A 17040-nucleotide genomic window follows, 5' to 3' on the forward strand; every position below is an offset into this window, starting at 1 on the left:
AGTAATTTTATTGCGTGTGTTTCTAGTCTAATTGAATTTTAAAGTAACATAATTCTTTTTGACAGCTGACTTCATATGATCTGGGAAATTACTACTAAACGTACAACCTTGAGATTTTGCATTAATGTTTTCGTTACTTCGTACGTTCTGGTGAGACGTGGGTTCAAATCATCAGGTCTGTAAGGGGGATGTAGATGTCTTTGCCGTTTACTATGAATATCCGAAACAAATTCAGTGCATATATCCAGATCATCAGGTATATAACCACTTAAGGCTATATAGATATTCTCTTTGTATTCTCAGCTGCAGACAAAACTGGATTTTATGGGGTGTGACTCCTAATTGTTGTTGGGAGGAGAATGATTTTAGGTTTTTTTTTTTTTGTTTGTTTTCCCAGGTCTCTGATATTATAAGGCAGAGGTGATCGTTGCAATTGCATTGAATGATATTTCTGCATCCTAAATGTTCGTATTTTGTAAAACACTAACCATAGGATTTTTTCATTAAAATATTTCTGAGTGCATTTTCCGATGCACGTAAATAATCGGAATTACTCAGAGGCGTAATAAGAAAGTATACTATATGTTTTTTCTCATTTCATATAAAGTAGGTAATGTTACTGCCACTTTAGAATTAACCAACGCCAACTAAACTGTCCTTACATTTATAAATAATGCATTTGTCAGGGAAGTTTGATTCAACCGATACTCCGTACAGTGACAATAATAAATGATAATAATTATTAATTTTCCTACTGTTTTGTTTTTCGTTTTGAAAATAAGTAAATGAAGATCACGCGCACTTATTTAGATGATTATTAAATAATTTTGTATTAGTACATAATAAATCTTCTTAGCCTGCAAAAATGTCTAGCTAATCTTATATTTAGTGGTTTTCACTTGGAAATCTTTATAATAAATAACAAAGAAATTTTAACTTCAACTTTATCGAAAGTTTTTCAAGAAATGGCTATTTTATGGTAATTCTAGTTATTGAAAACAATCTCAATATTTCTAATTTACTACATATAGATATTACACAATTATTTACTTTAATAGCAAATGACTAATTACAAAATTTAAAACTACATTATTGGTATAACACTAAATTAAATGTTGCAAAAATGATTTTACATTTTAATTATAAATAACTATAATATCAGTTTACAACAATAATAATAAATCAAAATCTGTTAAAATCGTATTTTTCTGTCTCCTTTAGATTCGTAACACTAACGACCTAAATTTTAAATACTTCATTTGGAATATCTCCTTCAGCAGCAATCATCATAAACTGACGAATATCTGAATACATTTTTGGATTCTGTTGAAATATTTTTCAGTGGTGTCTGCTGGCAAAAGCACAGCTAGTATTTTAACACATACGCTTTATCCTGTATCATAAGCTCGTATTGAACTCATTATTCATTTTAATGTTAATATTATTCACACCTTTGCCTAGGATTTCATGGATTTGAAAGTGATTTTAAATTATCTTTATCTATCATGAAAATTGACAATGATTCGTGTTATTTGACATTTTAACCAGCTGAATACGATTAAAAGTTTCAAACGAGAAACTCAAGGGTATTAAACATACCATGTCTATCAGCTATTACTGTGTTCTTATATTTAAGGAAAAATCCAAAGATTTTTCTCCTCTTTTAGATATTATTGTATTGTACTAAGTCTTTAACAATTTTTAGAGAAGATAAACCTCAAGGTCTGGGAGCAATTCATCCATGTCACTTTCGGAATGAAACACTTGTCAACTTTAAGTATGAAATTGATATCTTCCTTCCTTTTTGTCAAGCGAGTCTCCAGATTGTTGTGTAGAGAATTGTGAAATATTTTTACGTCGTTTACATACATCGTCCCATTCAGGCATTAATGCAGTAAGCGACATTTTCAAAATTTTACAGGAGAGCCGAAAAACTGAAATTTTTATGGTTTTTCTTGAATAACTTTTTTGTTTTCTGGACTATTTTTGTAAGAAAAATACAGCTAATATAATTAAACAAGTTTCGTCAAATAGGACAGTGACGTATATGATAGCTTAAAAATAATCACTTATTTTGGCGCTTAATTCATTTTTTCTTACAAAATTTTTAACAAATCAATGCTTCAAACGACATTCATTCAAATGTACTAATGCATTAAGGCACACGGTGTCATAGTGAGATTGCGTTAAGCGACATTTAGGGGAAAACATAAATGGTAATAAATTGCTGATTCGTTAATTGAAAAATGTTAGTTGTATAGTGATCGGTAAAATACTGAACGCTTCTTGAAATAATGTTGCTTAAAATAAATTTGGCAAGAAAGTGCTTTGGCTTACCTCTTTTTATATGTAAAAATTAATGTAATCTTCTGGATAGTTAAGTTAATAATAACTGACACCATTATTTAGTTTTCTCATTTATTTTTAGTGTTTTTTTAAATTTATTAAAGCTTAGAATATTGCTAGTTATTACTGATTTGTTAAGCTTATTGATACAATGAAAATTTGCATCATTGATTTACTAAAAAAATGTAAATTGTCGAAACTTCACAAAACTCTAACTTTATCAATTTTTAACTATTGCAAGAAAAAATAAAAAATGATGACAACGTGTTTCAATCTTGAATTTCTTCTTCATCTTCATCTGTCTCAGGGAGGGTATCTTGTGCTTCTCCCGTGTGTGGTAACTGCTGGTAGAACCCGTGTAGATGCTTTGGTAGAATATTCTGATTACACAATTTGACAAGATCCTGGTACTTGGCTTTACTCATAGGGATGGCTGCTGCATAAAGTCTTCTTGGCTGATTTTGTCTTGGTGAGCGAAGTTTCAGTGTAAGATGCACTGCGTCCTTAGTCATTGAATACTTAACTTTGCCAAATTCGCTATTTTTTTAAACAGTGACAACTCCCATTTTTGACAGCAAGAAAGGTTCCCCTGACTCATGTTTCTTAGCACTGAAGATTTGGACTGCCAAAGTTGACCAATTTCTAAAAGAACCATGCTTCCATAATTCATGGATGTTGCTTTGTTCTTGCCATTCTCATGACGGTAATCCACTCGGATGGCCTTTAAATTTTTGATTATGAGATGCTATCTCAATTTGACTATGCACACTGTCCATAGGCATATGTGTGTGACCCGGTACCAACTAATTGATATGGATTCGTTGTAAGTTTTGGGATTTTTCAAGTTCATATTTCAATGGCCAAAATATTTCTATTTTTATTTTGACCGGCAATACAGGATTACAGTTGAGACATTACCTCGTTCGTCTACTACATCTATATATCTCGAAAGGATAGAAGGGATTTCATTCTAACCTCGTTTACCTTCGCTCTCACCCCATACATAATTGTTGTGCTTTTTGATTCTTATATCGAGAGATTGTATACGGAATACTTTCGTCTGTAGTACAAAAGCATGGAAACGCCATGAGGTACGCTTAAAAATTTCTGCAAATCTGAACTCGCGACAAGTGTTCCTTCCTGACTACCTCTAACTCTGCTGCTCTGAAACGAGCCTTAGTTGCTTCTTCATCCTCAATATGTAGCGTGTTATCAGCCTTCTCTTTTTGGGTTACGTCTGTCTTGTTGGTACAGGCGACCCAAGGTTGAATTTTGAGTTAAATATATAACGAAAAACTCTTTCCCTCACAGGAATATTTCCTTCTTCGTTCATTCCACGTGAGTAAATCGTATAGTGATAAGTGACGTTTTTGAGATCCTCGGGAAGATGTAGTGGTGTTGTTTTATTCCTACAGTAGTGGGAAGGCACTACAAGAAGTATTTGAATGAATTTATCAACGGGCTTCACATCTCGCTCGGATGTCGCATTGGGGCGAAATGAGTGGCGTCCTCGTCCATCAGGTTTTGCTGAGCCTTCAGTGTATTGTGTAACAGTGTAATTCACAAACCTTTGTGAGGTACCTAATGTTGAGAGCAAGAATTGAAGACAAACTCTTCTATAGCCTTTACCTTCGTTAATAAAATACTGAAAAGATGATGCCCGTGGGCTCTCACCATGAATCCCCTTCTTTTCACTGAAACTTGTCTGGTTGCTCTTAAGATCCAATTCCTTTGATCATTCGGTTTTAAAGACCAAAAGTGTCTAAATAAAAATTGGCGGCTCCCTTCCGTAATATCAGAACATTTATTTGGGCAAGACTTGCATTTGTTTGGTTGTACAGTATTTGTTTCTTCTCCGTTCTTTCTTGCCTGTTTCTGTTGTAAGCTTGGCAAGTTTCCTTTAATCTTTTTTTCTCTTTTTGAATAGTTTTCTTTTTAATTCTCAATCCTTTTTCCCCATCGATGTTCTTTTCTGGTGTAAAAGTAATCTTTCTACGCACAATCTTCTTCCGTTTCCTAGCACCACTTTCCTCATTGCAATCATCACCTGAATTCGTCTATCCAGCTGACTTTCCTGAAACCCTTTTTCTCTTAACATATAATATACCTAGGTATATTCATCTGATGAGGTTGATGTTTTGTCCATCCAATCTGTTGAGTTATACTATACCTAGGTATATTCATCTGATAAGGTTGGTGTTTTGTCCAACCAATCTATTGAGTTTTCGGAAGGACAAGAATGGTTAAATATGATATCATCGTCAAAGAAATAGTCTAAATAGCTCAGTCCCAAATTTGTTCTTTTTCTCAAGTTCTCTTTTTCTCAGCGAAGTAATGTTCATCTCTTTCTCGATTCTTTTCTAAAGTTCCCTCTTCTTTCGGGTTTATGGTCTCTTCCTCTACTGCTGTCTCCTGATGTTTGGGTTTTACTTCCCTTCTTCAGTCTTCTCCTCATCCTGGTTTAGTGTCTCTTCCACTGCTACTGTCTCCAGAAGCTTGTTTGGGTATTTCTTCCCTTCTTCACTATTTTACTCATTGTGGTTTAAAGTCTCCTCCACTGGCACTGTCTCCTGATACTTGTTTGAGTTTTTCTTCCCTTCTTCAGCTTTCTTCTCATCCGGGTATAGGGTATCTTCTACTGCTACTCTCTTCTGAAACTGGTTTGGGTTTTTCTTCTTTTCTTCAGCCTTCTTCTCATCCGGGTTTAGGGTATCTTCCACTGCTACTTTCTTCTTATGCTTGTTTCGATTTTCCTTTCCTTCTTCAGCCTTGTTAACATCCGGTTTCTAGGATATCTTCTACAGCTACTTTCTTCTGATGCTTGTTTGGGTTTTTCTTCCCTTCTTCACCCTTGTTCTCATCCGGGTTTAGGGTATATTCCACTGCTGCTCTCTTCTGCTGCTTGTTTGGGTTTTCCTTCCTTTCTTCAGCCCCAATTTTCATGATCTCACTCTTCAAACAATTAACTATATTGGAATATGTCCCGTTTGGTACCCTCGGCTTCATGACTTGTTTTTCAGCTTGCTGTTTGGTTACATTTAAAATCTTCCTCCCACCGGAAGACTAAAAGCAGAAAATAGCAAAAAAAATTAACCCAACTAAAATGTGATATAAGTAATACTTTTTGTAAGTGGAGTGCAAAGTAATAGTTTTAAAAGCTTTGACTAATAGTAACTCCTGTCTACTAAATAAGTCTGACTTTTGAAATTGGAAGAAATCTTACATCCATTAAATAAATTAGGTAGCTTTGACTTCCATTGACCTAAAAGGTCAGCTATAAGTATTAGCACGTGATAGTGTAATTCGAAGCTTTAGGAAAATATTACTCTGCTATTTTTATCACGCTCTTTGAAATCGGTTTAATTTTTATATAATTAACACTGACAATTTGTTACCTGGCCGGACGGGTAGGGACAACTTGACTCCCTGCCAAACAGCATTGGATAGGTCGAATGTGAGCACGAACTTTGTTCTAGTCAGTCATACAAACTGAAGATCTCCGTGATATTTTTCAGTCTGAACAGGCGAATGCTGGGACGGCAATTCTGTAAGGTGAAAGCCTCTGGCTTTCCACACCCTTGCCCTCTATTCTTCTCCGGCCTGACCCTTAGTTTCCCAAAGGCCACAACTAATTGACATTGCTAATTAGTTACTAAAAGCAACCTTTCTTAACAGCTAGATTTTATATGCACAGAACGATCATTACAATATGAATAACCGCCATCAAATATCGATAACACATAACTTCCACGTCATGAGCAGGTAACATAGAAGACGCGCACGGCTACCGAACACAATAGCACGCAGCTGATGCCCGTTATGGGCAAACAAAATTATGTGAGTAAATTTTGATTAGCGCAAACTGTTGCGGAACAAATAACTGCTGCCAGTACACCTGAAACAGTCGTACTTGTGGGATGTTCAAGCGCTACAGTGTCCAGATTTTACCAGCAGTGCTCATCACGGTCAGTCATCCGCCAAGCGATCACACTTGGATCAGGTACGTGCGGTGGGCAGAAAATGAACAACGAATAGCACTATGGTATCTCACCACAGGCGTATGTCAATGGAGGAATAGACGCACCAGTACAATGTGAGCCAATAAATCCTACAACAAATTTCAACCATGACCATGTGACATAACTTACATCGGTTAGGGTAACAGCCGTAGACCAACACTATTATAATAACACAGAAATAACACACGGCTCACATGAACAAACGCAAAGGGATCATTGGACTATGGATGAATGAAAGAAGGTTATCTGCAGTGGTAAGTCCCGCTTTTTACTTAACCATGTCGATGATATTGTTGGAAACAGCATGAGTATACGTCTCCGGGTTGCAGCATGGTAATTCAATAGGCCGGTGGCGGTGCTGTTTATTGTCTGGGTCTGGGAAGTGACGCACAAGTATTTCTTACTCGATTAAACTTTTCATGGTTCATACCTCCAAGTCCAAGAGAGCAGCGCCATATTCTAGCAAGAGAACGGAGGGTGTCATCGGGCTGCGTTTTTTATATAATGGTTGGAGCAGCATGCAAATGAGTTTTCATTACTACCCTGATATCCAAAATTGCCAGACGTAACTCTATTAAGCATGTATGGAACATGCTGTGATTTTCTGTGCAATATGTTGCACATCGTCCAAATGTGTACCACTTGCAGGAACTGCTGCAGCATAGATGGCTTGAACTGAACCTGCAGAATACAAGGAATATACCTTGAGGAATCTATTCATAAGCGTTTGACTGCTTTGATTACCCAGAATGAACACGCTATTAGATAAGTGTACCTAATGTAGTGATAGTTTAGTCTTAGTGTATAAAATAATCATTCCTAATAACTTATCAACAATAGAAATATTTTATATAAATTTTTACTGAATTTTATCGATTCTTTCACGATTCCGTAAGCTGAACAGTGTTACCTAATACAAAAAGCTGTGTTGAAATAAGAATTTTCGAAGATATTAGTGGACAACCACAAAATACATGCACACATAGAGGCATCCTAAAAAAATGAATTATTGAAGTCCTACGTTGTTTTCAGTGTGTGAAACCGGGATATTTTACTGCACATTTCCATTTCAGTGATAGGATGTTTAAAACACACTTTCTGTGATTGTTCATATTTTACCTCGACTTTTATCCAGTTCTCCATAGGTAGTTTATTAAACACTGAAAGCCATGTTCACGAAACTTTGATAATCTTTCATTAAGCAGAAAAATGTCCGGCTTTTCAACGATATTTTAAACGTTTTAAATGCAAAGTTTAAACTTCTAAGACCCATTGATATTCTTAAAGAAATCTTCAGTCCATTACGGTGAATATCAACCCATGTATGTTGATAGTAGTTCCCCGATATCATAGGCGTATCGATCCTAGCAGGAAAGTCTAGGATGGATACGGTCATGTGGGGTTATGGAATGCTCCATCAAAAGGGTCCTTGTATAATTGACATACTAAACTTAACTGTAAAACAATGAATAAATAGTTTCTAATAGTTCTTAATATAAACTTACTCAATAGGAAAAACAAAATCTCAGTTAAATGTATATTTCTGACTTCAATGAAAATATTTGTGGAAGTGGATGCAACTGGTAGAAATTAATGTAAGAAATTCATAATTATTTTCATGAATTTTGATTTTTCTAGAGATTTTCTAGACTTTGGTTTAGGTAAGGATTATGCCCCCTAGGCCCGCTAGTTACACCTATGCTACACCTATTTACCCTTAAAATTTTTTTTCTGCCCGACAACAATTACTATCGTTAGGCTTATATTCACACAACGCCGTTGCATGTACTGTGTGCGAATAGTTTGTTGTTTAGGATTTTATTTCAAGTCGCAGAAGCGTTGTTGTGCTAGAGACTTTGGTGTATGTTGTGTTGTAAACATAAATTTGCTTTCCCCCACCTATTGTTGGAAAGGACGCATATGTACAATAATTTTACCATTCTCCCTGAAACCATTAAAATAGCACCGACTATTAATACACACCAGGCCCACTATGGAATTTCTCTTCCTATTTTGTTGACAAGTTTTAAAATTATTATATTTATTATAAATGAAAACGAAATTATTGATTTTAGCGTACTATTTAGTGAAATGATGTTAAAAAATTGATATCTGAAACCATACAGTAAATGGAACGGAAACAATCATTGTGAAAACTTGCTAAAAGTTGCTTCGAAACTTACCATTGTTTTCCTCTTGCATGATGAATACAATTGTCACTTTCAGTCTACTGGGAAAATGTATTAAACGCCAAGGGTAGAACCTCTTAGCTCCTTCCCCCTTACTTGCTCGCAACACACTATTTTTTCCCAATAGGCGCTCTGAAGACGACCCGCTCGGGAGAGTAATACTCCCGGAAGTACCTTTTTTCGCGCGCTACTCTAGCCAGCTGTTTTACGCGCTATCCTAGTCAGTTGTTTTAAGTTGGTCACAAAATCTGTATCATTTAGTAGAAGGGGAACAAAACGAGCCTTATATAATGGAGTACAAGGGCAACAAAACGAGCCCTGCGGGGCTTCTAAGCCGTTCCTACTACTACTACTACTTATCTGCACAAAAGTAAGTAAATCACATTTTTTAGTATTATTTTCGTATTATTTTAATTTAAAAAGTGTTATAAAAATGTTAAAAAATGTTTCCTCGGGCCGGGTTTGAACTCAGGCCAAAAGATATTTCGTTACTAGCATAGAGCGCTAGCTCACTCGGCCATGAGAACCGACAACAACAATCGTCTGAATTCTGCTATTTGAATATAACGTGGCAAGACATAGATAACGCCAACCAATCAGAACTGTGTTTTCCGTTCCTACTTCCGGGAGCATTACTCTCCTGAGCTAGTCCTCTCTGAAGTCGTGTACATTGACACTTGTGCACCTTCGGAAGTTTTCGCCGAAGAACTTCTGCACCGAAATATGAAACCTTAAAATGTATTATACGATGTTACACACTGTTATTGCAAGTAAAATAGCAATAAGTAGGTATAACAATTTTACCGTTTACTTCAGAAGTGAGGCTGAGATCCTCTTACGTATGTTTTTAAGATAGCAAAATTGCTGTAAGGAAAAGTATTTGTTCTTAGCGGGTAAATAGAACTGCAACAAATACTGGAAATCATTGATATCATAACATCAAAATTGTTTCAAGCGACTCAGAACCAATTTCAATCTGTCGCTTACTACACTTTTGCCATGAAATATTGTAATAATCATGTTCATACCACATTTAATTGCTCCAAGCACGAAAATAATATGGTGTTTCAAACAAATACCAGTAAATACAAACGACTGAGTGTTACATACAACATTTTTGCTTCAAGCGAATCTAATTACACCCGTGTAAGCGACATAGCTATCTCGGCAACGGTTAAAGATACAAACATGGCAATTAGAGCATTCGATGCGCCTTAAAATTCTTAGCCAAAAACTGCAAAAAAGTCAATTTCGAAAAAGTGTCGCTTACTGCGTTAATGGCGGAAAGGGACGACATGTGTTCATTATTTAAAGCAAGCAGAGACGGAAAGCAGGAAGAACATGTAAGAAGTACTGTTCATATGCAAGTCATATGCATATTAATGTATTATAATAAGGCTTTAACAATTTTTAGACAAGATAAATCTCAAGGTCTGGGAGCAATTCATTCCCTATCCCCCCCTTCATCCCCACTTTCGGAAAGAAACACTTGTCAATTTTAAGTACGAAATTGGTATCTTCCTTCCTTTTCGTCAAGCGAGTCTCCAAAACTGTTGTGTAGAGAACCCTGAATTGATGTTTACGTTGTTTGCATGCATGTGTTCATCATTTAAGGCAAGCAGAGACGGAAAGCATGAAGATGTAAGAAGTACTGTTCATATGCAAGTCCTTTACATGTCTTTTTATGTTCATTTCAACTAACTTTCTATAACTACGTAATTAGTGAACACGTATACCAATATATCACGTCTACCACGTCTGCTATATTTCCAGTTTGGAGTGGCATCTTTCAACACGACATCACTCTTTGCTACAAAGCCAAAGTTGTGCTTAAGTATTCGATGAGCACCACTGTAAAATTAAATTAACCGTTGTAAAATGAAACTCAAACTCATTCAATATTAATAAAATCAACACAATTGGCATGTTGTTGATCAGATCCTAGCTTATCTCAACTCCGTGTAATCCAGTCTACATAAATCAAGTTACGTTTGTGCAACTTAACTTATTACTTCCAGAAAAAGAAAAATCCAGGAAGTACAATTTGAAATATACTAATGAAATTTTGCAATTGTTCTAAATGTTTACCCCGTAACTGTGCTGGTGGTGTATAAAAATACCTAATTGACTCTATTATGTTACGTATGTTTACTTCTCGCTAACAGATGGCACCGTCCTCCACAGTCCTTGGCAGTGCGCCTTTGCATGTGACGCTGTTGCGTAGTTGCGACTTTAATGCTGCTAATAATACGTTATTGGGGTGCAATAATACCCCAGGAGCACAGTAACGTCAGTTTTTTTAAATATAGATTATATTTTTATTTCTTTCTCACTGAAAGTATTTCTTAGTTTTATTTTAACATATCTCTTTGTGTTGTTATATTCAAACTGGCCACCTCGAACTCTAACCAGGTAAAAAAAATAGGGTATCCGTAGCTGGCGGAGAAAAATAAGCAAGTCCTATAGTATTTCCATCCCTTTTGGTTAAATCGCGAACATCTATATACGGTTGGATTACTTGCCTCTTTGAGGTCAAAGAAAAAAACATCGAGTTAATTTGAAGCCTCCACGGAGGCTAACACGCCTAACTGATATTACCTATTGACGACTTTGCTATTCCTCTTGGTTTTACGGTTTATTTGGTATCATCTCAAACTTGGACTTAGCCCACCAGGCGGTTTTCACTATGGCGGACAATGGCATCGATCATTGCAAACGCACAATCAGCAAGCACGCTTTACCAAGTATCATCCCTGGTCCTCCAGGTTGCTCCAATAAGGTGGAAAAATGCAAGGTACAGTCACAAACCACTTCTCGTACGAGAAGCTCATCTCAAAGCTCTATTGCGTCTGTGGCTTCCCGCTCTTCAATCAAACAAAGTTATTCTCACCGCTTGCAATTCTCACCACCTGCAAAGAAAGCACACAGTACACCAGATAGAGTGGAACACCCTACGGACATGGAAACAGATTCTACTGCGGCTCCAGCTATATCTGAATCAATTTACTCGTTTCTGTTGACCAATTTCGATTCACGTTTCTCGACTTAGGAACAAGTTGCTCTACAACTACGCAAGTACCTTCCTCGTGCCTCACTCAAAGAAATAGTCAAGACTAGGAACGACATTATTTTCAAAACACAAGATGCAAACTTGCTCAGTACTATAAGGAACAAAGTACCTATAGATACCTTCGGTAAAGATGCAAAACTTACTAATCTCAATGCATCTCAACGCAAGCAAATACCACCACCTCGCCGTTCTCCTCTCCTTTCCGTGGCGATTCCTCCTCGATCCTTCTTATAGCGATGAAGAGATTCAGGAGGAACTTACATGCGAAGGACACACACTCCAGAAGGTTATACGAATTAGAAATGCTGCAGGCCCCACGTACATTGTTCGAGTACTAACACTTTCTCAAACCACCATTAATTCTCTTCTGACTAATGGGACATACATTTATAACAGAAGACACAGAGTTGAACCTTCACGTTCACCAGCACCCCTACCACTTCGATGCGAAAAATGCCCATCAATGCTCTACCGCAACATGCCCAAATACCGCTATCTGCGGCTACTGTTCTGGTGATCACTCAACTCGTTCATGTCCAAATCTACAACAACCACCGAATTGTTATACTTGCCATGAACAACATCCGACATATAGTTACAAGTGCAAGGTTAAACCCGCCCCTACCGAAGCTCACCCTGAGTACGTGGCACCACTACGTATATATAACTATTGTACAGACGTTCCACATTCACTGGACTCTCCTATAACAGTGCGCAATATGCTTGCCTTTCTAACGCTTACTCTTCAAAATATTCAACCATTTCATCGTTTGCATGTCTTAAAACAAATCACCCATGTAGCAAAATAAATATTCCATGAAACATTTCATGCTACTTATTCTGGTCAAAATGTCTATTTTCATACAGCACCTTTAGAAACTACTTTCTAACCTACTAATCATGGATATAGTCTTCATTTTTCTCAATATTAGATCCATTCGTCAGAATAAAGCTTTATTCGAATCGCTGTTAATGGAAGAAAAAGCGGCAGTGTTTGTTCTTAACGAAACCTTTCTCACTCCCTCCATCACTTGCCATTTTTCTGGATATACACTAATTAGACAGGATAGCGCCCTTCCTAGGAGGCGCGCAAATGGAGGAACAGCCGTCGGATTTTCTCCACGTATTCCATCACGTCGACACTTTTGTAGGCTGCCAGAGTTTCCTGAATATCTCATCATTACCTTATACTTCCGTAATATAGCCATAACCTTTGCTGCAATTTATATCAGAGCTGGAAAGCCTCTACCTACTGCATCCGTGCAACACATTTCCGATAATTATAAGAGATTCATAATTATGGCCGACTTCAACATGCACAGTAAATCAGAAAGAGACAGATCTACCTTTGAAACCTTTGTCACAACTCACACGACTGGTATCATTCATGATCTTCAAAAAACCCACTAGGTCAGTATCACAAAGCACACCTGATATTGTCATTACTTCTGCTAATCTCGTTTCACAAATCCATATTGATGTTCTTGATCCATTAGGAAGTGACCATGTTCCGATCAAATTACAACTCAGTACTCGTCATACGTCTCAATCCTCAGAATTTCAAAGAACTAGCCTCCGTTGTGATAAAGCCAACTGGGAACAATACAGAACATATCTCTCGGCAGCCGTAGAGAGTTTGCAACCTCCGACATCAGAGAACGAACTGTATCATGACATCCACACCATCACAACTTCAATTCAAGAAGCCAGTTCACTTTACATACTAGTAACTACATCAACGCCTTATCGACCCAACACTGCCACCAGAATATCTCACAATTACCACTCGCTCTGGACAGTTTTATCGTGACTATCAACGTACAAAAAATCCAGAATCACTCCGTCATCACTGGCAACTTCAGAGGATGGTCAAGAATTGCATTCGTGCTTACAAGCTACGGTGTTGGGTTAAAACATGTAATTCCCTCTCTGACGTCACTCATCCTAGCAAGTACTGGAAACGTTTAATGCTCTTTGCGGAAAACATACTAAAACACCATATCCATTATTAAATGGTGAATTACCTATACAAAAAGATTCCGCCAAAGCTGACACGCTGATTCCTGATTTCCTCCAAGACATCTTCACACCACTCAATTCCACATATTTAATAGACATCCAGCTGACACAGTCAATTATTCTTCTCCTTCATTACAACCTCATGCCCTTCATACTCTTCCGCAAAATGAACCTCTAACAGAGCCAATCACAGTTCAAGATATCAGTACAGTTGTTCGCAACAAAAGAAATAGTGCACCTGGCTTTGATACAATAACCTATCGCCATATAAAAGAAACCCCGCTTATATTGCTTAATTTGTTAGCCACGATGTTTACTTTTATTCTGCGAACTGGCTATTTTCCTGTCATCTGGAAAACTTCTAAGATGTTAATGTTTCCAAAACCAAAGAAACCTCCTGCCCACTTATCATCCTACCGCCCAATTCAATTAACGTCCACTTTTAGTAAAATCCTAGAACGTATTCTAGTTAGACGTCTACTTGCATACATAGAAAGACGCCAGATACTCTCCATACACCAAGCAGGATTTCGCCCAGGTGATTCGATCAACGATCAACTACTTCGTTTAACCACCATGGTTACACAACACTATAACTCGGTCAAACCATCATGTCTTGTATTATTTGACCTCGAGAAAGCATTTGAGAGGGTATGGCACATCGCACTTATATACAAATTAACTCATCTTCGATTTCCTGTTCTATATACAAGACTGATATACAACAGTTTAATCGGCCGTCGGTCATATGTTTCAATAAATAACTGCCTCTCACATCCTATTTCCCTTCACAGTGGAGTACCTCAAGGACCGGCTCTGTCACCACTCCTTTATCTTCTCCATGTTGCCGATATGCCTCCACTTCCTGATAAAATTCACCTCTTTCAATATGCCGACGACACTGCCTTTCTTGCCTTAGGATCTACTATCCAATCCATCAACACTGCTCTACAGTTAGCAATTAAAAATTTCCTTCGCTGGTGCGGCAAATGGCAGCTAACGATCAACTTCACAAAAACGCAGGTCATTGTCTTCATTCCACTGAAACGAACATCAAGAGACAGAAGAAATCCTAACCACCTTTTACTAAAAGTAGACCAAACTCCCATCCAGGCACGATCAACTGTAACTTACTTGGGGCTCACATTCGATAAACATCTCACTTGGAAAAAACATCTTCAAACAGTCACAACTAAAGCCTACAATAGACTTAACTTATTAAAAAGACTCACTGGAACGTCCTGGGGACTAAAACCAAACACAATTCTGAACACATACAAGGCCTTTCTACGGCCTGTGCTGACTTACGGAAACGTTGCATGGATTGCAGTCACCCGCAAAATTTACGAAAACTTACTAGTGTTAGAACGACATCCTTTCCGCATTGCATATCGAGTCAAACTGCCTAGTGCCACAGCAGATTTGTACAACCGGATTCAGTTTCCTACACTTCAGTTTCATCTTGAAACTTTACATCTGATATACACATGCTCTCGTTATAAAATCCAACACCCTTTACTTCTGAATACTATGCACCACTTATCTCTCCATCCTTCTCCATCTCGATATTACCCCCCACTGCTATCGTTACTCTATACTCTCTACTGCTACTCTCTACTGCTACACTCTACCCCCTGACGCATTAGACCAGGAGATCCTCCCAGACTATCAAGTTCATTATCATCTTCCACTTTCCACCATATAGTTGGAAACCCTGATGGAGTGAAGTGGTGAGCGACTTCGGCTCCGTAATATTTATTAACCATAATGGAATTAAGGCTCCTAGTGAAAATTAAGTGGACTCGGGAAACACAGTAAGTACTAGACTTGATCAGTGATATAAAACATTATATATTTCTGTAATATAAATGCTGAAATACATTATTTTTGCATAATATCTCGTTAGATAAGGAGCTATCGATGTAAACAAACAAAAGGCGTTCGATAATAGAACTGTTGCCAGATAAATATGTAAGGAGCATACCGAAGTCGATTTTTTCTTTTTTTCTTCTTCTTAATCTCTTGTTACAATTTTTTCGAGTGAAGTGTATTTTTTTAGTGAATACAAGTAAAAAAAACATTGAAACTCGTGCAAAATATAAAAATAAAAATGAGCACCTGTGGCGAGTGTATGAAAAGTGTTCCGAGGCAAGATGTGTCTACTAAAGTTAAATGTGAGGACTGTAATAATTTCTGGCATATAAAATGTGTACAATTAAAGGAAGAAGATATACAATTTCTGAAGGACCAAAATCAGATATGGAGGTGTAAAAACTGTTCGAAATCAAGGCGTAACAGTATGGCAGGTGAAAGTAGTTTAGGGGATGGGGAAAATTGTCCTACTATATTAGATGTTTATAAACTCTTACAAGAATTGAAATTTGAGATCTCGGAAATAAAGAAAAAAGTCTTGAGACTGAGCGTGAATTAGGAAAGTCACTAGACCTTGCACACGAAAAACTGGATGAGAATTCTAGATTAATAAAACAACAAGCTGATGTAATGAATGAGTGTGTTCATAAAGTAGAAGCTTTGAATGTAAAAGTGCAATTATTGGAAAAACAACTAAAGGATACTCAGTTACAACTGGACGAACTCGATCAGTATGGGCGAAGAAATACACTAGAAATTTATGGTGTTCCGGACAAATTGAATGAAGATCCGCGTGAAATTGTAAAAAATGTGGGAAAAGCGCTTGACGTTGAAGTGAAACTAGAACACATTGATGCGTGTCATAGATTAAAGAAACATCCAAACGAGACATATCCGGGTATTATTGTAAAATTTGTAAATCGTGATATAAAAGACAAAATTATGCAAAAACGGAAAGTTAAGAGAAATTTAAACACGAATGACATAGGATTTCAAAATAATCTCCCAGTCTATATTAATCATAGTTTAACAGCATATCGAAAGCGCTTATTTGGACAAGCCAGGAAACTACAGAAAGAAAAAAAATATGCATTTTTATGGGTAGATTACTCGGGAAATATTAAACTTAGAAAATTTGCAGAAGATAGAAAAATTTTTGTAATTAAAACAAATGAGGATATATCAACTCTGATGTAAAATGGATAGTTCTCATATTTTATCTATTTATTATCAAAATGTTAGGGGCCTAAATACGAAATGTGATGAATTTAGGATTAATCTTATAGCTAGTTTACATGAATATGATGTAATTATATTAACAGAAACGTGGTTGAAGGATGGTGTATTTGACTCTGAACTATTTACTGCGCAATATAATGTGTATCGATGTGATAGACCTGGTATGAAAAGAGGAGGGGGAGTTATCATTGCAATAAATGCAAATATAATGTCAAAAGAGGAAAGACTTGTTGAAACAAATGACTTTGATCATTTATTGATAAAGTTAATAATTAATGGGAAAGTA

General features: G+C 36.8%; 1 protein-coding gene across 1 annotated transcript; it reads left to right on the forward strand.

The window, feature by feature from the left end:
* The first annotated feature begins 16145 nt into the window (after nt 1–16145).
* LOC145679471 (uncharacterized) lies at nt 16146–16712 on the forward strand. The gene has a single exon (XM_081750050.1). The coding sequence runs from the start codon at nt 16146–16148 to the stop codon at nt 16710–16712; it is 567 nt and encodes a 188-aa protein (XP_081606176.1).
* The last annotated feature ends 328 nt before the right edge of the window (nt 16713–17040 follow it).

This window comes from Thermobia domestica, chromosome 2, assembly GCF_964235325.1.
Source record: "Thermobia domestica chromosome 2, izTheDome1.hap1.1, whole genome shotgun sequence".
NCBI lineage: Eukaryota > Metazoa > Arthropoda > Insecta > Zygentoma > Lepismatidae > Thermobia > Thermobia domestica.